At 47.2% G+C, this 27,853-nt stretch overlaps 1 protein-coding gene across 1 annotated transcript in view; it reads left to right on the top strand.

Moving 5' to 3' along the window:
- The window catches only part of FSTL4 (follistatin like 4), an 846,999-nt gene that overhangs the window by 545,297 nt on the left and 273,849 nt on the right, over positions 1-27,853 (top strand). The window contains exon 5 of the mRNA XM_066591052.1: positions 20,206-20,326. Within this exon, the coding sequence (XP_066447149.1) occupies positions 20,206-20,326 (121 nt within the window). The remainder of the gene's footprint in view (positions 1-20,205; positions 20,327-27,853) is intronic.

The following is a 27,853-nucleotide window of genomic DNA, read 5'->3' on the forward strand; positions in this document are numbered from 1 at the left end:
ATGGCATCCAAAATTATCAGTCAGGCAAGATAATAAAGTTATAGACATCATAAAAAGTAGGGTATTCAAAATTGTACCATTTTGTTATAGTATTTTGACCATTAAAACCATAGGCCTAACCTTTTTTAACCCTAACTTTTGTAACAAAATACCGTATATACCGGCGTATAAGACGACTTTTGAACCCCGAAAAATCTGCTCTGAAGTCGGGGGTCGTCTTATACACCGCTAATACAAAAAAAAAGAAACTGTCAAAAAAAAAAATCGTTACTCACCTCCCCCGGCGTTCTGCGGCGCTGCTGCAGGCTGTCGCTCCCTCTTGGTCTCCGACAGAGCATTGCTTTCTGGATGCAGGGCTTGAAATCCCCGCCTCCAGAAAGCTAATACTGTGATTGGCTTACACACGCTGTCAGCCAATCACAGCCATTCAATGACATCATTGAATGACTGATTGGCTGAAGGCACGTGTGTTTTAGCCAATCACAGCCATTCAATGATGTAATTGAATGGCTGTGATTGGCTGACGGCCCTGCGTCCAGAAAGCAATGCTCTGCCGGGGACCAGGAGGGAGCGACAGCCTGCAGCAGCGCCGCAGAACGCCGGGGGAGGTGAGTACTGATTTTTTTTTTTTTGCTCCGCTGTATTCCCGGCGTATAAGGTGACAGTTGGGGGGTCGTCTTATACGCCGGAATATACGGTAAGTGATTTCATGACAGCTCTGGGTCACTCTTATGATGTCCAAGGTTGAGGCTTTTGCCTGAAAAACCAGTTTGACAGTAGTCTTGCTTCACAATGGCACTGTGAAGACAGGGTGTTTTCACTGGTACACAGATCAGGGAAATGAACCGTTACAATAGATTCAATGAATGCTTAACGACCAAAGAAAAATATGCCTGGTTGGCATTCAAGAATGTGACAGACAAATTTCTAGAAAAAACAAGATCAAACGACTTTGAACAGATTGTAAATAGAGATGAGCGAACACCAAAATGTTCGGGTGTTCGTTATTCGGAACGAACTTCCCGTGATGCTCGAGGGTTCGTTTCGAACAACGAACCCCATTGAAGTCAATGGGCGACCAGAACATTTTTGTATTTTGCCGATGCTCGCTAAGGTTTTCATGTGTGAAAATCTGGGCAATTCAAGAAAGTGATGGGAATGACACAGTGACGGATAGGGCAGGCGAGGGGCTACATGTTGGGCTGCATCTCAAGTTCACAGGTCCCACTATTAAGCCACAATACCGGCAAGAGTGGGCCCCCCCCTCCCAACAACTTTTACTTCTGAAAAGCCCTCATTAGCATGGCATACCTTTGCTAAGCACCACACTACCTCCAACAAAGCACAATCACTGCCTGCATGACACTCCACTGACACTTCTCCTGGGTTACATGCTGACCAACCGCCCCCCCTCCCCCCCACAGCGCACACCAAAGTGTCCCTGGGCAGCCTTCAGCTGCCCTCATGCCACACCACGCTCATGTCTATTTAGAATTGCGTCTGCCATGACGAGGGACCGCAGGCACACACTGCAGAGGTTGGCACGGCTAGGCAGCGACCCTCTTTAAAAGTGGCGGAGCGATAGCCCACAATGCTGTACAGAAGCAATGAGAAATAGAATCCTGTGCCACCGCCATCAGGAGCTGCACACGTGGGCATAGCAATGGGGAACCTATGTGCCGCACACTATTCATTCTGTCAAGGTGTCTGCATGCCCCAGTCAGACCGGGCTTTTTAATTCATAGACACAGGCAGGTACAACTCCCTATTGTGAAGTCCCTGTCGACCCACAGCATGGGTGGCTCCCTGGAACCCACCGGTGGTACACAGAAATATCCCATTGCATTGCCCAACACAGCTGAGGTAGTAATGTCGTGCTTAATGCAGGTGGGCTTCGGCCCACACTGCATGCCCCAGTCTGACTGGGGTTCTTTATAAGTGTACAGATGTAGTAAAAACTCCGTGTGCACCTACAGCATGGGTGGGTGCCAGGAAGCCACCGGCGGTACATAGAAATATCCCATTGCATTGCCCAACACAGCTGAGGTAGTAATGTTGTGCTTAACCCTTTCCAATCCAATTTGTATATGGTTTTCCTAGGGGGCTTACTCTTTTTCTGCCGTTATACAACGGCGCTATATGCTGGCTAAAGCCAGTACTGCATGAGCTGACACGTAGGATAGGCTCCGACAGCAGAGAGGCTGGCAATATACAGTAAGAGAACCCCGACGGACGTCTACCAACAACGGAGCTGTACAGCCTTAAACCCTAATGTCTTCACAGGTCACACAGTGGACTGGAAAGGGTTAATGCAGGTGGGTTTCGGCCCACACTGCATGCCCCAGTCAGACTGGGTTTCTTTATAAGTGGAAACAGATGCATTTATAATTCCCTGTGGACCCACTGCCTGGGTGGGTGCCAGGAAGCCACCGGCGGTACATAGAAATATCCCATTGCATTGCCCAACACAGCTGAGGTAGTAATGTTGTGCGTAATACAGGTGGGCTTCGGCCCACACTGCATGCCCCAGTCAGACTGGGGTTCTTTAGAAGTGTACAGATGTATTAAAAACTCCGTGTGCACCTACAGCATGGGTGGCTCCCTGGAACCCACCGGCGGTACATAAAAATATCCCATTGCATTGCCCAACACAGCTGAGGTTACGTCAGCTGTAATGCAGGTGGGCTAAAAATTAATTTGATTACACTGTAGGCGAGGGCCCACAAAAATTGCTGTATCAACAGTACTAATGTACATCCCAAAAATTGGCCATGGCCAGCCAAGAGGGCAGGTGAAACACATTAATCGCTTTGGTTAATGTGGCTTAAGTGGTAACTAGGCCTGGAGGCAGCCCAGTGTAACGAAAAATTGGTTCAAGTTAAAGTTCCAATGCTTTTAAGCGCATTGAAACTTTTAAAAATTGTTCTGAAAAATTATTTGACTGAGCCTTGTGGCCCTAAGAAAAATTGCCCGTTCAGCGTGATTACGTGAGGTTTCAGGAGGAGGAGCAGGAGGAGGAGGAGGAGGAATATTAGACACAGATTGATGAAGCAGAAATGTCCCCGTTTTGGATGGTGAGAGAGAACGTAGCTTCCATCCGCGGGTGCAGCCTACGTATTGCTTACGTATCGCTGCTGTCCGCTGGTGGAGAACAGAAGTCTGGGGAAATCCAGCCTTTGTTCATCTTGATGAGTGTTAGCCTGTCGGCACTGTCGGTTGACAAGCGGCTACGCTTATCTGTGATGATTCCCCCAGCCGCACTAAACACCCTTTCCGACAAGACGCTAGCCGCAGGACAAGCAAGCACCTCCAGGGCATACAGCGCGAGTTCAGGCCACGTGTCCAGCTTCGACACCCAGTAGTTGTAGGGGGCAGAGGCGTCACCAAGGATGGTCGTGCGATCCGCTACGTACTCCCTCACCATCCTTTTACAGTGCTCCCGCTGACTCAGCCGTGACTGGGGAGCGGTGACACAGTCTTGGTGGGGAGCCATAAAGCTGGCCAGGCCCTTAAAGACTGTTGCACTGCCTGGGATGTACATGCTGCTCGATCTACGCACATCCCCTGCTACCTTGCCCTCGGTACTGCGCCTTCTGCCACTAGCGCTGTCGGCAGGGAATTTTACCATCAGCTTGTCCGCAAGGGTCCTGTGGTATAGCAACACTCTCGAACCCCTTTCCTCTTCGGGAATCAGAGTGGGCAGGTTCTCCTTATACCGTGGATCGAGCAGTGTGTACACCCAGTAATCCGTCGTGGCCAGAATGCGTGCAACGCGAGGGTCACGAGAAAGGCATCCTAACATGAAGTCAGCCATGTGTGCCAGGGTACCAGTACGCAACACATGGCTGTCCTCACTAGGAAGATCACTTTCAGGATCCTCCTCCTCCTCCTCCTCCTCCTCAGGCCATACACGCTGAAAGGATGACAGGCAATCAGCCGTTGTACCGTCAGCAGCGGCCCAAGCTGTCTCTTCCCCCTCCTCCTCATCCTCCTCATGCTCCTCCTCCTCCTCCTGTACGCGCTGAGAAATAGACAGGAGGGTGCCCTGACTATCCAGCGGCATACTGTCTTCCCCCGCCCCCGTTTCCGAGCGCAAAGCAGCTGCCTTTATTGTTTGCAGGGAATTTCTCAAGATGCATAGCAGAGGAATGGTGACGCTAATGATTGTAGCATCGCCGCTCACCACCTGGGTAGACTCCTCAAAATTACCAAGGACATGGCAGATGTCTGCCAACCAGGCCCACTCTTCTGAAAGGAATTGAGGAGGCTGACTCCCACTGCGCCGCCCATGTTGGAGTTGGTATTCGACTATAGCTCTACGTTGTTCATAGAGCCTGGCCAACATGTGGAGCGTAGAGTTCCACCGTGTGGGCACGTCGCACAGCAGTCGGTGCACTGGCAGCTTAAAGTGATGTTGCAGGGTGCGCAGGGTGGCAGCGTCCGTGTGGGACTTGCGGAAATGTGCGCAGAGCCGGCGCGCCTTTACGAGCAGGTCTGACAAGCGTGGGTAGCTTTTCAGAAAGCGCTGAACCACCAAATTAAAGACGTGGGCCAGGCATGGCACGTGCGTGAGGCTGCCGAGCTGCAGAGCCGCCACCAGGTTACGGCCGTTGTCACACACGACCATGCCCGGTTGGAGGCTCAGCGGCGCAAGCCAGCGGTCGGTCTGCTGTGTCAGACCCTGCAGCAGTTCGTGGGCCGTGTGCCTCTTATCGCCTAAGCTGAGTAGTTTCAGCACGGCCTGCTGACGCTTGCCCACCGCTGTGCTGCCACACCGCGCGACACCGACTGCTGGCGACATGCTGCTGCTAACACATCTTGATTGCGAGACAGAGGAGGAGGAGGAGGAGGAGGAGGAGGGTGCTTTAGTGGAGGAAGCATACACCTCCGCAGATACCAGCACCGAGCTGGGGCCCGCAATTCTGGGGGTGGGTAGGACGTGAGCGGTCCCAGGCTCTGACTCTGTCCCAGCCTCCACTAAATTCACCCAATGTGCCGTCAGGGAGATGTAGTGGCCCTGCCCGCCTGTGCTTGTCCACGTGTCCGTAGTTAAGTGGACCGTGGCAGTAACCGCGTTGGTGAGGGCGCGTACAATGTTGCGGGAGACGTGGTCGTGCAGGGCTGGGACGGCACATCGGGAAAAGTAGTGGCGACTGGGAACTGAGTAGCGCGGGGCCGCCGCCTCCATGATACTTTTGAAGGACTCCGTTTCCACAACCCTATACGGCAGCATCTCAAGGCTGATGAATTTTGCGATGCGGACGGTTAACGTTTGAGCGTGCGGGTGCGTGGCGGCGTACTTGCGCTTGCGCTCCAACAGTTGCGCTAGCGACGGCTGGACTGTGCGGTGCGAGACATTGGAGGATGGGGCCGAGGACAGCGGAGGTGAGGGTGTGGGTGCAGGCCATGAGACGGTCGTGCCTGTGTCCTGAGAGGGGGGTTGCATCTCAGTGGCAGGTTGGGGCACAGGGGGAGAGGCAGGGGTGCAAACCGGAGGCGGTGAACGGCCTTCGTCCCACCTTGTGGGGTGCTTGGCCATCATATGCCTGCGCAATGGTGGTGGTGGTGAGGCTGTTGGTGTTGGCTCCCCGGCTGAGCTTTGCGCGACAAAGGTTGCACACCACAGTTCGTCGGTCGTCAGGCGTCTCTGTGAAAAACTGCCAGACCTTAGAGCACCTCGGCCTCTGCAGGGTGGCATGGCGCGAGGGGGCGCTTTGGGAAACACTTGGTGGATTATTCGGTCTGGCCCTGCCTCTACCCCTGGCCACCGCACTGCCTCTTGCAACCTGCCCTGCTGATGCCCTTGACTCCCCCTCTGAAGACCTGTCCTCCTGAGTAAGCGTTGCACACCAGGTGGGGTCAGTCACCTCATCGTCCTGCTGCTCTTCCTCCGAATCCTCTGTGCGCTGCTCCCTCGGACTTACTGCCCTTACTACTACCTCACTGCAAGACAACTGTGTCTGATCGTCATCGTCCTCCTCACCCACAGAAAGTTGTTGAGACAGTTGGCGGAAGTCCCCAGCCTCATCCCCCGGACCCCGGGAACTTTCGAATGGTTGGGCATCAGTGACTATAAACTCCTCTGGTGGGAGAGGAACCGCTGCTGCCCAATCTGAGCAGGGGCCCGAGAACAGTTCCTGGGAGTGTTCCCGCTCCTGAACAGGTGTCATTGTAGTGGAGTGAGGAGGCTGGGAGGAAGGAGGAGCAGCAGACAGAGGATTCGGATTTGCAGCAGTGGACGGCGCAGAACTGCGTGTTGACGATAGGTTGCTCGAAGCACTTTCTGCCATCCAGGACAGGACCTGCTCACACTGCTCATTTTCTAATAACCGTCTCCCGCGTGGACCCATTAATTGGGCGATGAATGTGGGGACGCCAGAAACGTGCCTCTCTCCTAATCGCGCAGCAGTCGGCTGCGACACACCGGGATCCGGAGCTCGGCCTGTGCCCACACCCTGACTTGGCCCTCCGCGTCCTCGGCCGCGTCCACGTCCTCTAGGCCTACCCCTACCCCTCAGCATGCTGTATTACCAGTGATTTGATTTCACAGGCAGGAAATAAATTGGCGCAAGACTGCAGGCCAAATATTATTTTTGCACTTTTTGGAAAACGAACGGCCCCACTGCCTTTAGTGAATGAATAATCTAAGTTTAATAACTGTGCTGTGTCCCTGCTAATGTGTCACTGAACGTGAGGGTAGCAGAGTTATTATAACTCTGGCAGAGCAGGTATTTTTTTTCCCAATTAAGGAAAGCAAATGGCGAAGCCAGCAGTAAAGCGTAGCTGGGTGCGTATGATTTAGCACTGTTCTTCACGCAGCTCACACGTCTCCACCGCCCGTAAGGACGGACAGAGGCTGGACAAATAGATTTGTTTTCAGTTTTTTCCCACCAAAAGGCAGCACTGCGTATATTCAATGAACATGAGAAGTTTAATAACTGTGCTGTGTCCCTGCTTATGTGTCACAGAACGTGAGGGTAGCAGAGTTATTATAACTCTGGCAGAGCAGGTATTTTTTTTCCCAATTAAGGAAAGCAAATGGCGAAGCCAGCAGTAAAGCGTAGCTGGGTGCGTATGATTTAGCACTGTTCTTCACGCAGCTCACACGTCTCCACCGCCCGTAAGGACGGACAGAGGCTGGACAAATAGATTTGTTTTCAGTTTTTTCCCACCAAAAGGCAGCACTGCGTATATTCAATGAACATGAGAAGTTTAATAACTGTGCTGTGTCCCTGCTTATGTGTCACAGAACGTGAGGGTAGCAGAGTTATTATAACTCTGGCAGAGCAGGTATTTTTTTTCCCAATTAAGGAAAGCAAATGGCGAAGCCAGCAGTAAAGCGTAGCTGGGTGCGTATGATTTAGCACTGTTCTTCACGCAGCTCACACGTCTCCACCGCCCGTAAGGACGGACAGAGGCTGGACAAATAGATTTGTTTTCAGTTTTTTCCCACCAAAAGGCAGCACTGCGTATATTCAATGAACATGAGAAGTTTAATAACTGTGCTGTGTCCCTGCTTATGTGTCACAGAACGTGAGGGTAGCAGAGTTATTATAACTCTGGCAGAGCAGGTATTTTTTTTCCCAATTAAGGAAAGCAAATGGCGAAGCCAGCAGTAAAGCGTAGCTGGGTGCGTATGATTTAGCACTGTTCTTCACGCAGCTCACACGTCTCCACTGCCCGTAAGGACGGACAGAGGCTGGACAAATAGATTTGTTTTCAGTTTTTTCCCACCAAAAGGCAGCACTGCGTATATTCAATGAACATGAGAAGTTTAATAACTGTGCTGTGTCCCTGCTTATGTGTCACAGAACGTGAGGGTAGCAGAGTTATTATAACTCTGGCAGAGCAGGTATTTTTTTTCCCAATTAAGGAAAGCAAATGGCGAAGCCAGCAGTAAAGCGTAGCTGGGTGCGTATGATTTAGCAATGTTTTTCACGCAGCTCACACGTGTCCACAGGCGTTAGGACGGACAGAGGCTGGACAAATTGATTTGTTTTCAGTTTTTTCCCACCAAAAGGCAGCACTGCGTATATTCTATGAATAATAACTGTGTTGTGGCCCTGCCTATACAATTCTTTCCCTGCAGTATCAATGGAGGGTGGAATGCTCTGCAGAGGCGATTTTGAGAAGCCCAAAAAAAATGCAGCACAGCCAACAGCAGCCTGGACAGTACTGCACACGGATAAATATGGCCCTAGAAAGGACCGTTGAGGTTCTTGAAGGCTACACTCACTCCTAACACTCTCCCTGCCTATGCAGCACTTCTGTCCCTAATGCCAGGTGCAACGGTCTGCAGAGGCGATTTTGAGAAAAAAAAAAATGCCACTGCTAACAGCAGCCAACACACAGCTATCAGTGGCCCTAATAAGGACCTTTGGGGGGTCTTGAAGCCTACACTAACTACCAATTCTTTCCCTACAGCAGCTCCGGTATAAACAGCACTGTCCCTCATCTAACTCACACCGCATCTGAGGCGAGCCGCGGGAGGGGCCGACTTTTATATTAGGCGAACACCTGATCTCCCCAGCCACTCACAGCAGGGGGGTGGTATAGGGCTTAAACGTTGCAGGGGGAAGTTGTAATGCCTTCCCTGTCTTTCAATTGGCCAGAAAAGCGCGCAAACGTCTCAGGGAAGGAAGTGAAAGTAACCAGAACACCGCATGGTGTTCGTTACGAATAACGAACATCCCGAACACCCTAATATTCGCACGAATATCAAGCTCGGACGAACGCGTTCGCTCATCTCTAATTGTAAACGACATGTTGAAATCATACAAATATTTGGGATGCAACATGTTCCTCAAAGTACACTTAAACAAAATCAAACATCTAGAAGGAGTTGTCAGAATGGAATGAAACTTTCTCTGTGTGATTGTAACATTGATATAAGTGATTACAATATGAGAACAAAAGGAGAATTTATTGCGGAAAACTGAACACTTGAAAAGAGGCTGTAGTACACTATTGGAGAAACTGTAGCTTGGATGCAAGATGTTATAGGAGCAGGCATGAAGGTTCTATATGATATTTGCTGCAACTGAGCATCTGGATCATGCAAACTTGTAGAGTGTCAAACTTGGCATTCCAGATGGTCCTATTGTGGAGGCATTCTTGTGACACCCTTACTGTGTACGGCTGAGTATTCTCCTTCTGGAAATTCATCTTGTAAGCCCTACCATGAGAGGCAAGTAGCCCCTGAGAACATTGGCAAGACTGTTCGTGTAATAATAATATAATAATAATTAGAGATGAGCGAGCACCAAAATGCTCGGGTGCTCGTTATTCGGGATGAAATTTTCGCAATGCTCGAGGGTTCGTTTCGAGTAACGAACCCCATTGAAGTCAATGGGCGACCCGAGCATTTTTGTATATCGCCGATGCTCGCTAAGGTTTTCGTTTGTGAAAATCTGGGCAATTCAAGAAAGTGATGGGAACGACACAGCAACAGATAGGGCAGGCGAGGGGCTACATGGTGGGCTGCATCTCAAGTTCCCTTGTCCCACTATTAAGCCACAATAGCGGCAAGAGTGCCCCCCCCCCCCGCACTGTCAGCGTAAAGATCGTTCTCCTCTGCCATAGCTGTAACAGCTGTGGCAGAGAAGAACGATGTTTGCCCATTGAATTCAATGGAGCCAGCAATACAGCAGGTTCCACTGAAAGCAATGGGCTGCCGGAGAGCGCGGGGATGAATTGTCGGGAAGGGGTTAAATATATAAGCCGTTCCCTGCAATTCATCCAGAAATGTGTTACAATAAAAATATATACCGGCGTATAAGGCAACGGGGCGTATAAGACGACCCCCCAACTGTCACCTTATATGCCGGCAATACAGTGGAGCAAAGAATAAAAATCATTACTTACTTCTTTTGACGTTCTGCGGCGCTCCTGCAGGCTGTTGCTCCCTCCTGGTCCACGGCAGAGTATTGCTTTCTGGACGCAGGGCTTGAAATCCCCGCCTCCAGAAACACAGCCAATCACAGCCATTCAATGACATCATTGTCATTGGCTGTGATTGGCTGAAGGCACGTGTGTTTCTGGAGGCGGGGATTTAAAGCTCTTCGTAGAGAAATCAATGCTCTGCCGGGAACCAGGAGGGAGCAACAGCCTGCAGGAGCGCCACAGAACGTCAGAAGAAGTAAGTAATGATTTTTATTCTTTGCTCCACTGTATTCCCGGCGTATAAGGTGACAGTTGGGGGGTCGTCTTATACGCCCCGTCGCCTTATACGCCGGTATATATTTTTATTGTAACACATTTCTGGAAGAATTGCAGGGAACAGCTTATATATTTAACCCCTTCCCGACAATTCATCCCCGTGCACGTCGGCAGCCCATTGCTTTCCGTGGAACCTGCTGTATTGCTGGCTCCATTGAATTCAATGGGCAAACATCGTTCTTCTCTGCCACAGCTGTTACAGCTGTGGCAGAGAAGAAGGATTTGTCTTCTATATGTTCTCAATGGGGTCGGCGCTGCTGCCGCCGGCCCCATTGAGCGCATATAGAGAAGATTTATGGCCTTAAGAAGGACCGTTGGGGTTCTTGAAACCTAAAATACTCCTAACACTCTCCCTATAGCAGCTCCAACACGATAGCACTTTCCCTGAACTAATCTCAGAATGCATCTGTGGCGAGCCGCGGGAGGGGCAGATTTCAATACTCGGGTGACACCTAATCTCGCCAGCCACTCACTGCAGGGGGGTGGTATAGGGCTTGAACGTTGCAGGGGGAAGTTGTAATGCCTTCCCTGTCTTTCTATTGGCCAGAAAAGCGCGCAAATTTCTCAGGGAAGAAAGTGAAAGTAACTCGAACACCGTGTGGTACTCGTTACGAGTAACGAGCATCTCGAACACCCTAATACTCGAACGAGTATCAAGCTCGGACGAGTATGCTCGCTCATCTCTAATAATAATCTTTATTTCTATAGCACCAACTTATTCTGCAGTGCTTTAATGTAATGTAATCACTCCATCAACTCATTTGCATATCTGCCTAAGATGTAACTGCATGCCGAGTTTTGCAGCAAAACGACAACTCCTTCTAGGTGCTTGATTTTTTTTGACAATAAGTGTACATTTCATACACTTCCACCATGACTCTTTGCTGCAGAGATGCAGTGACTTATCAGATGAGCATGGTGAAAGATTTTACCAAGACATATGGGCAATTGAAAAATGCTATGCAGGAAATTGGAAGCTTGCGATGTCAGCTGATTACTGCGGAATATTCCAAGGGAGAACAACAACTTCCCATATTTTCCTGCCACTTATGGGAGTTCTCTGTTCTTATACATCTGCCTCCTAGTGATCTTATGTCCTGCTTATAACTGTATGTTACCCTATTCAGGATTTAATGTTTATAAGTACATTTCTAAAGTATATTTAATTGCAGCTGTATCTGCACTTCCTTATTCTGTTGCTAAGGTTATTGTCTGTATATCTGTTCCCGACAGTCCATATCTCAGCACAACTTTGGAATCAGCACCTAAAACTCAAAAGTAAGAAACACAAAAATTTTGTCCACAAAAAAATGTAAAAGATTTTTTTGGAACACAACATAATTAATTCTGCTTAAGACACATTCACACAGCAGTATTTTGATTAATATTTTATATCAGTATTTGTACTGATATAAAATATTATAAACTAAGCCAGGAGTGAAAGATTAGTTAAAAAAAAGAATATTCTGTACTCAGTGGGCTGTGGTATAAGCCTATGGTCTAACCACAGCCTGTAGGGCATTCTTTGGTTTTATAAAGTCCGCTCTCTCAGTATTGCAATTGATTCTGCCTCTCCTTTAAACCACACATACAAGCCCTCGCCATCTTCTACCACATCCAGCTCAAAAACATCTCTTGGATATGAACTTTCCTAAACTAATGAAAACAGTAGTGCTTGTATTCATTATCTCATGTCTAGACTACTGCATCTCCTCTATGGTTTAATTTCCAATGTCCTTGTGCCCCTCCAATCCATCCTCAACTCTGCTGCCCCGCTTATCCAACTTTCCCCCCATTAATCTCCTACCTCTCCCCTCCGCCAATTCCTTCACTGGCTGCCTATTACCCATAGAATCCAGTTTAAATTATTATCAATGACTTACAGAGCTATCCACGACATGTCAGCTCCATACATCTTTGACCTAATCTCCCAATACTTTCCCATACATAACCTGCAGGCTTCACAAGACCTCCTCCTCTGCTCTTCCCTAGTGAGCTCCCCACATAATCATCTCCAGGATTTCTCCCATGTGTCACTTATACTTTAGAACTCGCTACCTCAACCCATTAGACTCTACACCACTTGGGAAAGCTTCAAAAGGAACATAAAAACCTACCTCTTCGACAAGCCTACAACCTACAGTAACCCTGCTGTCACCACAACAGGACCAGCTTCTACCTCACCTACTGCCCCTCTTTCTGTCGCTTATACAATGTAAGCTCTCAGGGTAGGGTACTTTCTCCCTCTGTATCCTTTTGTTAGTAATTTAGTGGATGTTGATTGTTTACTGTTTTTGTTTTATATATGTAATGTAGTTATAAATGTAATAGTATTTGCAGCTTAGTTGTATTGCAATGTAGTTTAATTCCTCTTCATTTGTACAGTGTAGAGATGAGTGAACGTACTCGTCCGAGCTTGATATTCGTGCGAATATTACGGTGTTCAGGATGCTCGTTACTCGTAACGAGTACCACGCGGTGTTCCGGTTACTTTCAGTTTCCTCTCTGAGACGTTAGCGCGCTTTTCTGGCCAATTGAAAGACAGGGAAGGCATTACAACTTCCCCCTGTGACGTTCAAGCCCTATACCACCCCCCTGCTGTGAGTGGCTGGGGCGATCAGATGTCACCCGAGTATAAAAGTCAGCCCCTCCCACGGCTCGCCTCAGATGTCTTGTGAGTTAGTGAGGGACAGTGCTGCTGGTGCCTGAGCTGCTGTAGGGAGAGCGTTAGGAGTTAGTGTAGGCTTCAAGAACCCCAACGGTCCTTCTTAGGGCCACATCTACGTGTGTGCAGGCTGCTGTTAGCAGTGGAAATTTTTTTTTTTTTTCTCAAAATCGGCAGTGCAGAGCATTGCACCCGGTATTAGGGACAGAAGTGGTGCTTAGGCAGGGAGAGTGTTAGGAGTGAGTGTAGCCTTCAAGAACCCCAACGGTCCTTCTTAGGGCCACATCTACGTGTGTGCAGGCTGCTGTTAGCAGTGGAAATTTTTTTTTTTTTTCTCAAAATCGGCAGTGCAGAGCATTGCACCCGGTATTAGGGACAGAAGTGGTGCTTAGGCAGGGAGAGTGTTAGGAGTGAGTGTAGCCTTCAAGAACCTCAACAGTCCTTTCTAGGGCCAAATTTAACCGTGTGCAGTACTGTGCTGGCTGCTGTTAGCAGTGTTGCATATTTTTTTTTTTCAAAAAATCGTCTGTGCAGAGCATTGCACCCTCCATTGATACTACAGGGACAGAATTGTGTAGGCAGGGCCAAAACACAGTTATTGTTCATTGAATATCCGCAGTGGGGCCCTCCCTTTGCAAATTTGCGAAAAAATTATATTTGGCCTGCCTGTGTCAGTCCTAAGGTCTCCGTGTACGTGTGTGCTGCGTGGAGAACGTACAAAAATCAAACGCAACCAGCTACTGCAGGCTTGCGCCATTGTCTTTCCTGACTGGCAAATACCTGCTCTGCCAGAGTTAATAACTCTGCTACACTAAAGTTGTGTGACACTTTTTCAGGGCCACACCACAGTTATTAAACGTATTGTTCATTGAATATCCGCAGTGGGGCCCTCCCTTTGCAAAAAAGCGAATTAATTATATTTGGCCTGCCTGTGTCAGTCCTAAGGTCTCCGTGTACGTGTGTGCTGCGTGGAGAACGTACAAAAATCAAACGCAACCAGCTACGGTTTACTGCAGGCTTGCGCCATTGTCTTTCCTGACTGGCAAATACCTGCTTTGCCAGAGTTAATAACTCTGCTACACTAAAGTTGTGTGACACTTTTTCAGGGCCACACCACAGTTATTAAACGTATTGTTCATTGAATATCCGCAGTGGGGCCCTCCCTTTGCAAAAAAGCGAATTAATTATATTTGGCCTGCCTGTGTCAGTCCTAAGGTCTCCGTGTACGTGTGTGCTGCGTGGAGAACGTACAAAAATCAAACGCAACCAGCTACGGTTTACTGCAGGCTTGCGCCATTGTCTTTCCTGACTGGCAAATACCTGCTCTGCCAGAGTTAATAACTCTGCTACACTAAAGTTGTGTGACACTTTTTCAGGGCCACACCACAGTTATTAAACGTATTGTTCATTGAATATCCGCAGTGGGGCCCTCCCTTTGCAAAAAAGCGAATTAATTATATTTGGCCTGCCTGTGTCAGTCCTAAGGTCTCCGTGTACGTGTGTGCTGCGTGGAGAACGTACAAAAATCAAACGCAACCAGCTACGGTTTACTGCAGGCTTGCGCCATTGTCTTTCCTGACTGGCAAATACCTGCTCTGCCAGAGTTAATAACTCTGCTACACTAAAGTTGTGTGACACTTTTTCAGGGCCACACCACAGTTATTAAACGTATTGTTCATTGAATATCCGCAGTGGGGCCCTCCCTTTGCAAAAAAGCGAATTAATTATATTTGGCCTGCCTGTGTCAGTCCTAAGGGCTCTGGGTACGTGTGTGCTGCGTGGAGAACGTAAAAAAATCAGACGCAACCAGCTACGGTTGAGTGCAGCCTTGCGCCAATTTCTTTCCTGCCTGGGAAATCAAATCACTGGTAATACAGCATGCTGAGGGGTAGGGGTAGGCCTAGAGGATGTGGACGCGGCCGAGGACGCGGAGGGCCAAGTGAGGGTGTGGGCACAGGCCGAGCCAGTGCGGTGGCCAGGGGTAGAGGCAAGGCCAGACCGAATAATCCATCAACTGTTTCCCAAAGCGCCCCCTCGCGCCATGCCACCCTGCACAGGTCAAGGTGCTCTACGGTGTGGCAGTTTTTCACAGAGACGCCTGACGACCGACGAACAGTGGTGTGCAACCTTTGTCGTGCCAAGATCAGCTGGGGAGGCACCACCACCAGCATGCGCAGGCATATGATGGCCAAGCACCCCACAAGGTGGGACGATGCCCGTTCACCGCCTCCGGTTTGCACCACTGCCTCTCCCCCTGTGCCCCAACCTGCCACTGAGATCCAACCCCCCTCTGAGGACACAGGCACTACCGTCTCCTGGCCTGCACCCACACCATCACCTCCGCTGTCCTCGGCCCCATCCAGCAATGGCTCTCAGCGCAGCGTCCAGACGTCGCTAGTGCCACAGTTTGAGCGCAAGCGCAAGTACGACGCCACGCACCCGCACGCTCAAGCGTTAAACGTGCACATTGCAAAATTGATCAGCCTACAGATGCTGCCGTATAGGCTTGTGGAAACGGAGGCTTTCAAAAGCATGATGGCGGCGGCTGCCCCGCGCTACTCGGTTCCCAGTCACCACTACTTTTCCCGATGTGCCGTCCCAGCCCTGCACGACCACGTCTCCCGCAACATTGTACGCGCCCTCACCAACGCGGTTACTGCCAAGGTCCACTTAACAACGGACACGTGGACAAGCACAGGCGGGCAGTGCCACTATATCTCCCTGACGGCACATTGGGTGAATTTAGTGGATGCTGGGACAGAGTCAGAGCCTGGGACCGCTCACGTCCTACCCACCCCCAGAATTGCGGGCCACAGCTCGGTGGTGGTATCTGCGGCGGTGTATGCTTCCTCCACTAAAGCACCTTCCTCCTCCTCCTCCTCCAATGCAACCTCTGTCTCGCAATCAAGATGTGTCAGCAGCACGTCGCCAGCAGTCGGTGTCACGCGGCGTGGCAGCACAGCGGTGGGCAAGCGTCAGCAGGCCGTACTGAAACTACTCAGCTTAGGAGAGAAGAGGCACACGGCCCACGAACTGCTGCAGGGTCTGACAGAGCAGACCGACCGCTGGCTTGCGCCGCTGAGCCTCCAACCGGGCATGGTCGTGTGTGACAACGGCCGTAAGCTGGTGGCGGCTCTGCAGCTCGGCAGCCTCACGCACGTGCCATGCCTGGCCCATGTCTTTAATTTGGTGGTTCAGCGCTTTCTGAAAAGCTACCCCCACTTGTCATACCTGCTCGGAAAGGTGCGCCAGCTCTGCGCACATTTCCGCAAATCCCACACGCACGCTGCCACCCTGCGGACACTGCAACATAGGTTTAATCTGCCAGTGCACCGACTGCTGTGCGACGTGCCCACACAGTGGAACTCTACGCTCCACATGTTGGCCAGACTCTATGAGCAGCGTAGAGCTATAGTGGAATACCAACTCCAACTTGCGCGGCGCAGTGGGAGTCAGCCTCCTCAATTATTTACAGAAGAGTGGCCCTGGTTGGCAGCCATCTGCCAGGCCCTTGGAACATTTGAGGAGTCTACCCAGGTGGTGAGCGGCGATGCTGCAATCATTAGCGTCACCATTCCTCTGCTATGCATCTTGAGGAGTTCCCTGCAAAGCATAAAGGCAGACGCTTTGCGCTCGAAAACAGAGCCGGGGGAAGACAGTATGTCGCTGGATAGTCAGAGCACCCGCCTGTCTATATCTCAGCGCGTTGAGGAGGAGGAGCATGAGGAGGATGAGGAGGAGGGGGAAGAGACAGCTTGGCCCACTGCTGAGGGTACAGATGCTGCTGGGCTGTCATCCTTTCAGCGTGTATGGCCTGAGGAGGAGGAAGAGGAGGAGGAGGAGGATCCTGAAAGTGATCTTCCTAGTGAAGACAGCCATGTGTTGCGTACAGGTACCCTGGCACACATGGCTGACTTCATGTTAGGATGCCTTTCGCGTGACCCTCGCGTTGCACGCATTCTGGCCACTACGGATTACTGGGTGTACACACTGCTCGATCCACGGTATAAGGAGAGTCTTTGCACTCCCATTCCCGAAGAGGAAAGGGGTTTGAGAATGATGCTATACCACAGGGCGCTGGTGGACAAACTGATGGTAAACTTCCCATCCGACAGCGCTAGTGGCAGAAGGCGCAGTTCCGAGGGCCAGGTAGCAGGGGAGGCGCAGAGATCAGGCAGCATGTACAGTGCAGGCAGGGGAACATTATCCAAGGCCTTTGCCAGCATTATGGCTCCCCAGCAAGACTGTGTCACCGCTCCCCAGTCAAGGCTGAGTTGGCGGGAGCACTGTAAAAGGATGGTGAGGGAGTACGTAGCCGATCGCACGACCGTCCTCCGTGACGCCTCTGCCCCCTACAACTACTGGGTGTCGAAGCTGGACACGTGGCCTGAACTCGCGCTGTATGCCCTGGAGGTGCTTGCTTGTCCTGCGGCTAGCGTCTTGTCAGAGAGTGTGTTTAGTGTGGCTGGGGGAATCATCACGGATAAGCGTACCCACCTGTCAACCGACAGTGCCGACAGGCTTACACTCATCAAGATGAACAAAGCCTGGATTTCCCCAGACTTCTCTTCTCCACCAGCGGACAGCAGCGATAAATAAGCAATAAGTTAAACTGGGCTGCCTCCAGGCCTAGTTACCACTTAAGCCACATTAACCAAAGCGATTAATGGGTTTCACCTGCCCTCTTGGTTGGCCATGGCCAATTTTTTTGATGTACATTAGTACTGTTGATACAGCAATTTTTGTGGGCCCTCGCCTACAGTGTAATCAAATGAATTTTTAGCCCACCTGCATTACAGCTGATGTTACATCCGCTGTGTTGGGCAATGCAATGGGATATTTTTGTGTATCGCCGGTGGGTTCCAGGGAGCCACCCATGCTGTAGGTGCACACGGAGTTTAACCTACATCTGTCCACTTGTAAAGAACCCCAGTCTGACTGGGGCATGCAGTGTGGGCCGAAGCCCACCTGTATTAAGCACGACATTACTACCTCAGCTGTGTTGGGCAATGCAATGGGATATTTCTATGTACCGCCGGTGGCTTCCTGGCACCCACCCATGCTGTGGGTCCACAGGGAATTATAAATGCATCTGTTTCCACTTATAAAGAACCCCAGTCTGACTGGGGCATGCAGTGTGGGCCGAAGCCCACCTGCATTAAACATGACATTACTACCTCAGCTGTGATGGGCACTGCAATGGGATATTTTTATGTACCGCCGGTGGGTTCCAGGGAGCCACCCATGCTGTCGGTCCACAGGGACTTCACAATAGGGAGTTGTACCTGCCTGTGTCTATGAATTAAAAACCGCGGTCTGACTGGGGCATGCAGACACCTTGACAGAATGAATAGTGTGTGGCACATAGGTTCCCCATTGCTATGCCCACGTGTGCAGCTCCTGATGGTGGTGGCACAGGATTATATTTCTCATTGCTTCTGTACAGCATTGTGGGCTATCGCCCCGCCCCTTTTAAAGAGGGTCGCTGCCTAGCCGTGCCAACCCTCTGCAGTGTGTGCCTGCGGTTCCTCCTCATGGCAGACGCACTTCTAAATAGACATGAGTGTGGCGTGGCATGAGGGCAGCTGAAGGCTGCGCAGGGACACTTTGGTGTGCGCTGTGGGGGGGAGGGGTGGGCGGTTGGGCAGCATGTAAGCCAGGAGAAGTGGCAGTGGAGTGTCATGCAGGCAGTGATTGTGCTTTGTTGGAGGTAGTGTGGTGCTTAGCTAAGGTATGCATTGCTAATGAGGGCTTTTCAGAAGTAAAAGTTTTTGTTAGGGGGGGGGCCCCACTCTTGCCGCTATTGTGGCTTAATAGTGGGACCTGTGAACTTGAGATGCAGCCCAACATGTAGGCCCTCGCCTGCCCTGTCCATTGCTGTGTCGTTCCCATCACTTTCTTGAATTGCCCAGATTTTCACACATGAAAACCTTAGCGAGCATCGGCGAAATACAAAAATGCTCGGGTCGCCCATTGACTTCAATGGGGTTCGTTACTCGAAACGAACCCTCGAGCATCGCGGTAATTTCGTCCCGAGTAACGAGCACCCGAGCATTTTGGTGCTCGCTCATCTCTAGTACAGTGCCTTGAAATTAGTGGTGTTTTAAAAACAAATAATGATCTAATATAAAAAGGCTACAGGCTTCATCTTGCACCATACTTTGACCCCTTTGCTTGACCTTTGGTGGATTATTTTGGTGGCATTAGATTTGGTAAATCCTCACTGCCGCTGTAAAATCATAAAATTTGAGTTTGATAAATTGAGTGACCTGTCAGGCCAGGTCAAAGTTCCTATATTAAGTCTAGCGGCGCTGTTGTGCTTCAGCCAAAAGTGCCACTAGGGAGAGTCATGGCTCCTTCACACTGGTGAGGGTGATATCAGGCTGTGAATCACAGCCCGAAATCACCCTCGCAAGCCATGTGAATACCCGTGGATGTGAGGCATTTTCACATGGAAACAGTGTTGCATCTCTGTGGAGCTGAAGGAATCCCCTGACACGACTGTCACAGCTACGGCAGGGGATCGCAGTGTTCTCCCATTGTTTTCAATGGGACCGAAGCTACTGCTGCCGATGGCCCCATTAAAAACAATAGGATTTTTTTTCATGCATGGCATCGCAACGCTAGGTCATGCAGGGAAACATCACAAGTGTGAATGAACCCATTTTATTTTCACGTAGAGAACATAGCGTCAATCTATAAATTAAAAAAAAGCACAATTTGCCCTTGTAAACCAAACAGTTTTAAACTGCACTGTGTAAATAGGATATTATAAACTTCCATTCAAGACTACAGCAAGAAAAAGGCTGCAAAAACCACAGCATAGCTGAATTTTAAAAGTCCTACTTACATTTCCTAGACAAAGGATACAATGGGGCCTTGAGCAACATTTTATTATAATTTTAATATTTAATCTGAATTGTCCTCTTTGTAGTGAAATGGGATTTAAAATAGATCATTTTTTAAAGCCAGTTGTCATTAACCACAACACTTCCCTCTTCTCTTAATACAAAAGTACTTAGCAGGCTTACCAAATAAGAACAGAAAAATATATGCTAATTAAAGCAAAGAGAATCCATTGAACCATAATGCTTACTGACTAATGTTAACAGAAGCTGAAATTCCTCTATGAAGTCTAATGCAAAATGTAACACCCTAACAGTAAACTAAAAAGTCATAGGCCTTTAAATGACATTGTCCACTTTTTCTGTTCATTTCCATTGCCTTTCGTCTACAGAATAATCATAAGTGTTACACAGTGCTTCAACTTTTATTCTATTTGCATACAGTATTTTACTTAATTTATTTTCTATACCCTCTAGTACACAAGGAATGAAGAGCTGGATGAGCATTTTTTGGATTGCAGCGTGGGAGATTTACTTCGATTTGATGACTACAATATGGATGGCTATCTGACTCTTCCAGAACTTTACACTGCATTCCGTAAGTTCTTTGGATAATAATGAAGCACTTATGTAAATGTATTATTCTCAAGATCTCAATCACGGCTCACGGCTCTGAAATCATTGATATTTGCAAATATACTTAATTTTCAATTTCGTATCGTATTCACGCCATGCTGCTCAGCTATATGACAAGCAGAATGACCAATAAAATAATTTTTTGAAAGTTTTCAAAATGTGCTTCCATTCCCGAGGTTGTGTTGACTAAGCAGCGGGACCACCCTGCTTGTTGTTGGAAGTCCATTGCACCAACATGAGAAAAGGTGTCCAAATATATGGAAAGCGCTAAGCAAGTTCATTAAGCATGGGGAAATCGGTTTTCACCATTTACAAAGGTCCTGGGCTTTTGAGAAAAACTATTTAATTGTGGGATAACATGTGCTGCAGATTCTATGACCAACCTTGGGGTATATATTAAGTAATGTATTTTAGCCAGCCCAGCTTCCGTGGCAAACAATGATCAGTTGGCATATCACAGTGAATATGGCCTACAGAAAAACTGCCCTGTTTCCTGAAAGCAATATAAAGGCAAGCAGCTTATATGGCTTGGTTAATGTAGAATACAAGTACATGTGCACAGAATTTTTGGATATCTCAAGAAGGTTGAATGCTCAGCAGTAGTGTTGGGGGTTTTGCATTTCCAGCCATTGTCCTATAAAAGGCTTCATGGGTTTATTTGCACTGTTTATACCCAGAAAGAGAACATTCACAGCTCTGTTTGCATGGTGGTATCTGAGAATCTGTGTTTTATCTATTGGCTGAGGATGGCACATAAATAACCACTTCGTTGTAAGGGCTCATTAGTATGGGTGCATGTGAGTTGCACTCTGAGATTCTCAGGTGCACCTCCTATTGGGCAGCACACGGACACACGTCCATCTGCTGCCCGATAGCTGCAAGCAGTGGACATTGTATGTGTGATTGTGGTCCGTGATACCAACGAGAATAAAACATGCTGTGATTCTTTCACAGTTTATGTGAAAACATGCCCATGTGTATAGTCTACTTGGCTATAATTGCCCATGTGAATTGGCCCTTAATTATAATCATACATAATCATTATAGCTTAGAAGATTTTATCAATAGAAATCTATTCCATTGGCCAGTATATTTATAGGTCATGGTTCAAAAATGGTGTTGGCCTTTACTCTTAGACGCCCAGATTATGAATATTTAAAGGGAGCCGAGTGATGTATTTTTTAATACTCACCCGCTCCTTCGTTCCTGTGCTGTCACCCGCCAAAGATTGCATGCCACATAACTCGGCAATGTAACTTTCATGGATTTGTATGGAATTGGTTCATCATAGAAAGTGATTTATTGTTTCAAGTTGCTCTTTCTGACTTTTGTACTGTAGGTACGAACTTGCTGTACTTGTATTAATTGTCTGCTTCTAGGGATTTTGTCAACAGAATTTTACATAAAAGCTGCCACCACAACACTACCTGGCACATGAAATACTCACTGGACATATATGTGTTAAAAAGAGAAGATGCTCTTTAGATCAAAAATCTACTGTATTTTTCTGACTAGAAAGCACAGTTTTCAGCAAGAAAAAATCTTTCTGAAAAGTGTCTGTGCCCTATCGTCCAGAGGCAGGGGGGTCTGATAGTTCCACAGACCCCTGACCTCTGCCTTAATGAACCGGCAGTGTGCTGCCTGATCATTGTAAGAACTCTGCAATGATTTAGACCATGGCTGCACGCTCCTCCCTGTCCCTGCCCGAACCCCTCTAGCAGATAACTCGGGAGATCACTCACATATCCCCTCGGGGTGTAAGCCCTCCTCTGTACACACAGGAGAGACAGTAGCTCCAACACCCTAGATGTCATAACCAAGTGAGCAGGAGCAGCTAGAGGGGGTCATGTATTACTACACTTGTATGTGGGCATTTAGTGTTAATAAGATCAGTGTTTAACATGCCAGCTGCATGTGTGTGTGGGCAGGTAGCAGAGCAGTATGTGTGTATTTGTATGCTGCAGAGCTCTGTGTGTTGTTCACATGTACAATGTGCATGCAGCAGTTCTGTCGATGTGTATAATGTGAATTTATGTGCTTGTGCCATTGCTTGAATGGACCCAATAGGTTTAAGAGCAGATTCAGAAAAGTGTATGCACAGATATACTTCCCCTTCAAAAATGACTGTAAGGTTCATAAAGTGTGCCAGAGAATTCTCTAGACTGAGCTTCCATTCCTTTTCAATCAAGTCCACAGTTTTTCTTTTTCCTTCCAGTCTACACACTAGGCTCCATGCATATGGTTGCCCTTAGTGGACAGGTAGCAGATCATTCCATTTCTTATAAGGAATATTAACCCTATAAAGAAATGAGCTCCACCTCTACCCCTTCTTGCCTTAAAAAGTTATTACATGGCAAATACACATTTACAATAAATGCACTCTTAGGCCTTAGTCAGACGGGCGTTTTTTCGCGCGATTTGCGGATCGCATGACGGATGCGCATCCGCAAATCGCGTGACCGGGGCCCGAAAATCTGCTCCTAGCCGCGTTTCATTAGAAACGGGCCGGAGCTGTCCAGCGCATTGCATTCAATGGAGCCGGCAATACAGCCGGCTCCATTGAAAGCAATGCGCTGCGGGCGAGTGTGGGATGAATTGTCGGGAAGGGCTTAAATATATAAGCCCTTCCCTGCAATTCATCCAGAAATTTCTGGATGAATTGCAGGGAAGGGCTTATATATTTAAGCCCTTCCCGACAATTCATCCCGCGCATGCCGGCAGCCCATTGCTTTCAATGGAGCCGGCTGTATTGCCGGCTCCATTGGATTCAATGGGCAAACACCGTTCTTCTCTGCCACAGCTGTTACAGATGTGGCAGAGAAGAATGATTTGTCTTCTATATGTTCTCCATGGGGTCGGCGCTGCTGCCGCCGGCCCCATTGAGCGCATATAGAGAAGAGAACAGGAATCGCAGATAGGTGCGATCTGCGATTTCTGTTCTATAATTTATCGGACGAGCGCATAAAAAGCGCTCATGTGTCCGATACCATTGCAAAGCAATGGTTTTAAAAAATTGCCGGACGCATGCGCATGCGCAAATCGGGCGAAAAAACGCCCGCCTGACTGAGGCCTTATAGTTGTTTTTCTAAAAGCAAAATCAATGTATTACTAGGCAGGGAAAGATACCAGATATTTGGACTTATTTTGACCTCCTAGTTCCTTATGCCAAACTATATTTTTATGTTTAATTATGCACTTAACATTTCATTTGTACGTCACTGAGAAATTGAAGACTTCACTTTGCTCAGCCAACATTGATTGCAGTAGCTGTAGTTTCTTGTTCAGTACCTCATACCTATGAATGTAACAGTTTTCCTGAGTCACTCTTGCTCTATTATTGCATTCCTTATTCTCTGATGTTTTCAGTAAAACACTTATATATCATTCAAAAATCAAGAGTCTACATGCCGTAGCCCACTAGATATGTAGTACGCCTGCTATTCAGCCATTTCTTTGATACAGAACTTTAATTATGCTTATTAAAAAATTCCAATTTTTATATTTCAAAAGTTAGTAAACATTTAAAGGGTTGTCCAATGATGCACATGGCATTTCTCTATTGGATCATGCAAACATTTATCAGTTGCAATCATTTTTAATGAAATGCTCTTATGCCTTGATTTTGCTATTATATATACTTGTTATCACACCCCCTGGTGTTCTTTTGATTCCCTCTCAAAATGTCCACGTGATGTAACCATTAGTAGTGGGAACTAGTTGCTTCTAATGATGCATTTCTTATTGACTGGTTTAGAAAATAGCAGAAGTCAGGCATTCTACTGCAGATCAGCCGTGGAAAAAACTTGCCTTTTGAAGCAGGTTTAATAGGGAATTCCACAGTGGAGATAGCGATAAAATTGAAATGCCGTGGAATTGAATTCTGCACCGCAAGTCAATTTCCACATAGGATTGTCCAGGTTGCGGATCCAATTTTCAAAATCTCGTCCACTTTGCTGATACTGTAAATACCATGGAATTTCCACTGCGTGTGAACCTCCCCCCTTACTCTACCACCTGTCTACAAAAGGCAGTGGGACCAAGCTACTTAGTATATGTAAGCTTGGACACTAGCTAATGGTGGATGAGGAAATCACAAGAACACTAAGAGAGCAACAACAAGATGTTGTTGTTGCTAGCAGTTTAGTCGTTCACAACCCTCAGCGACCCTAAAGGCGAGCTCCCTCCATGTTTTTTGGTTTTGCACTGCTTCTTTCAGTTGTGTGATATCCATGCCAGTATCAGCTCTGACAGTATCGGCCATCGTGTCCTTTGGCGGCCAGGTCTTCTTTTGCCACTGATCTGTCTAAGCATTATAAATTTTTCTAGCAACTCTGCTTGCATTACATGGCCAAAATACATGGGCCTTGTCATCTTGCCCTTCAGTGATATATCAGATCGTATACGATTCAGGACTTGTCTGTTTGTTACTCTTGCCATCCAGGGTAAACGCTGCAGCTTTTGCCAGCACCACAGCTCAAATGCATCAATCCTCCTTCAGCTTTTTTCGCATTCCAGCTTTCACATTCATACATGGCTATGGGGAAAACTATGGTTTGCACTATCCTGCATTTAGTGGCTATACCGATATCCCTACTTTTCGAGATTTTGTCTGTCTTTAGCATTGTGCCTAGCCCCAATGCCATTCTACATTTTATCTTTGGCATAGATTTTCCATCATGGTCAATTTTTGAATCAAGGAAGATGAAGTGTCGCACACATTATACGGCCTCATTAATTTTGATTTGAATGTGGCATAATTTTAGTCTTCTTTAAATTCCGATAGAGGCCCATTTTTTCACTTTCAGTTTAAATCTCACACATCAGCTTTTTCAGACCTGCTTCTGTTTCTGCAAGATGAGTTGTGTCATCTGCAAAGCGAAGATTGTTGATGTTTCTGCCACCTATTTTCACCCCAATTTCCAATTTGTCCAGGTCCATTTTCCACATGATCACTTCTGCAGATAAGTAAAACAAGAATGGTGATAAAATGCAGCCCTGTCGGACACCTTTGCCAATCCCAAACCAATCTGTGTCCCCATACAGTAATCTCACAGTGGCTTCTTGATTGGTATAACGTGATTTTATCAGCTTGACTAGATGTGCTGATATGCCCAGCTCTTGTAGGGTGTGCTATAGCTTGTCATGGTTGACACAGTCAAAGGCATTGATGCCTACAATCGCATACCTGGGCCATTGCATGAGGTGTAGCTTGTGGACTTGAAACCCTCCATTATGGAATCAGAAGTATTATGCCGATGAAACAGCTAGCCAAAAATAAAGTGCCAGGCATAGATAACATACCAGCAGAGCTATTGCTGTCAGTACCAGTAAAAACTATCACAGCACTGTGCCAGGCAGTATGGGCATCCACACAATGGCCACAAGACTGGAAAAGATCTGTCTTAATGCCTCTACCAAAGAAAGGCGACTCTCCAAAATTGCTCCAACTACCAAACAATAGCCCTCTTTCTGCATGCAAGCAAGATCCTTCTCAAAATTATACAGGGAAGACTAAGATCAGTAGTCGAAGCGGCACTCCCTGATGCATGGGCAGGATTCCAGCGAAGACACGGCACCCGTGACCATATTGCAAACCTGTGATGCACCAAGGAAAAAGCTTGAGAATACCAAAAGAATATCTACATGTGCTTCATTGACTACAACAAATATGTTATGCAATTTTTCCAATAAAAAAAAATTGTGTTTTGTAACTGAGAAATTTTAACATTAAAGGTGTTTTCACCAAATAAAGTGATGGCATATCGCTACAATAAACTACAATATGCCATCACTTGCAGATTGATGGGAGGTCTGACCAAATACACATTGGTTCACTTGATTGATTGTAGTTTTAATCATTTTCTCCTTGATGTAGTGAACATCATCACTACATACATTGGCTTCCTGTTGAGCTTCTAATGGGTTCGTGCATATATAAAGCATCCAATCTGAAAAAGCTGACCTGCAGTATAAAACATGAGTAGGCACATAGTAGCAATTTTACAGGAATATTTGTTTTTTACAGAATAAAAAATAGCCTATGAATTTCTTTCATGCATTTTTCTTTGTAGATATAAATACAATGGAGCAGATATACTAATCCTGTCTCATATTTGAACAGTGTAAACTTAAACCAAACAATCTGCAGATATGTCAAATATAACAGTGGCTCACTTTATATGATACATTTAGTATCAGACCAACCAGGCAAAAACAGACTTAGCTTGGTGCTGCTCCTGAGGGCAACATCTGGGGTCCCCTGATTTACACCCTTTAACCCCATCTGGATCTGGTATTCAATGCAGAGACCCCAAGGCCATAACCCCAGTGGTAGTCTAAATGTTTGGTGACAACTGCCGCAAAGTGGTCAGGGTAACCATAATGTGGAACTGGAGAAGGAGGCACAGATGTGGACATGAAACAAAGTCAAGGTCAGGATAGGCAGAGTACTTGAAAAAATTATATGACTACTAGACAAAGGTCAAGGCAGACAGCAGGCAGATATAGTGTGGTCCAGATACTAGTCGAGATCAGCAATGGAGAAGATGGGAACAGTTGATATGAACTGTCAATCGAGGAGTCAGTCTAAGTCAAAATACACATTTAAAGACAGAAAAAAATCAGAGTCTGTTCACCTCAACTGTGCTTAGGATTCAGAAAGCTCCAAGTAGTCCATAGAAAAAAGAAGGATTCAGTAGAACAGTTAAATTAAAAGTCCATTCTTTATTGTATGCAGAATAAAAACTCCATAACATAAAACATTCACATGGATACAGGTAATTAGACTAGCAGAAGATGAAACCCTTGGCCTATGCATTTCAGTCTATACGACATTCCTCATGACCTCATGACTTATGAGTCCTTTTTAGTTCTAAAATGACTTTCAGAGACCTATGTATTCGAAACCCCTATAATTCACCCTATTTTAAAACATGCACCCCTCAAAGTTTTCAAAATAGCATTTACAAATTCAGTTAACTCTTTAGGCGTTTCATATGAATTAAAGCAAATTACCTTTGGAATTTTAATTTTTCTTGCAGATTTTCAATTTATTTTTTATTTTTTGTAACACAGCAGGAGTTAACAGATAAACAAAACCCAATATTTATTACCCTGAATCAGTTTTAGGAAATATCCCACACATGGCCCTGGTATGTAACAAGGCTCAAACACAAGCCTAAGAAGGTGCACCTTGTGGATTTTCGGGCTTCGCCTTCATTGGGCCATTTTCCAGGCAGCTTTCAGGTTTGCAAATGCCTCGTGGTATCGAGAGAAGAAAAACTCCTCAAAGGACCCTATTTTGGAAACTACACTCATTGAAGAATTAATTAAGGCATATATTGAATGCTTTGACCCTACAGATGTTTTAAACTTGAGCTTCAAAAATGAAAAATTACAATTTCTCAAAAAAAAGTGGTTTGGGCCCTAAATTTTTCACTTTCACAATGGGCAATAGGTTAAAAATCACCCCACAATTTGTTTCCTAATT

Source organism: Eleutherodactylus coqui, chromosome 2 (assembly GCF_035609145.1).
Source record: "Eleutherodactylus coqui strain aEleCoq1 chromosome 2, aEleCoq1.hap1, whole genome shotgun sequence".
NCBI lineage: Eukaryota > Metazoa > Chordata > Amphibia > Anura > Eleutherodactylidae > Eleutherodactylus > Eleutherodactylus coqui.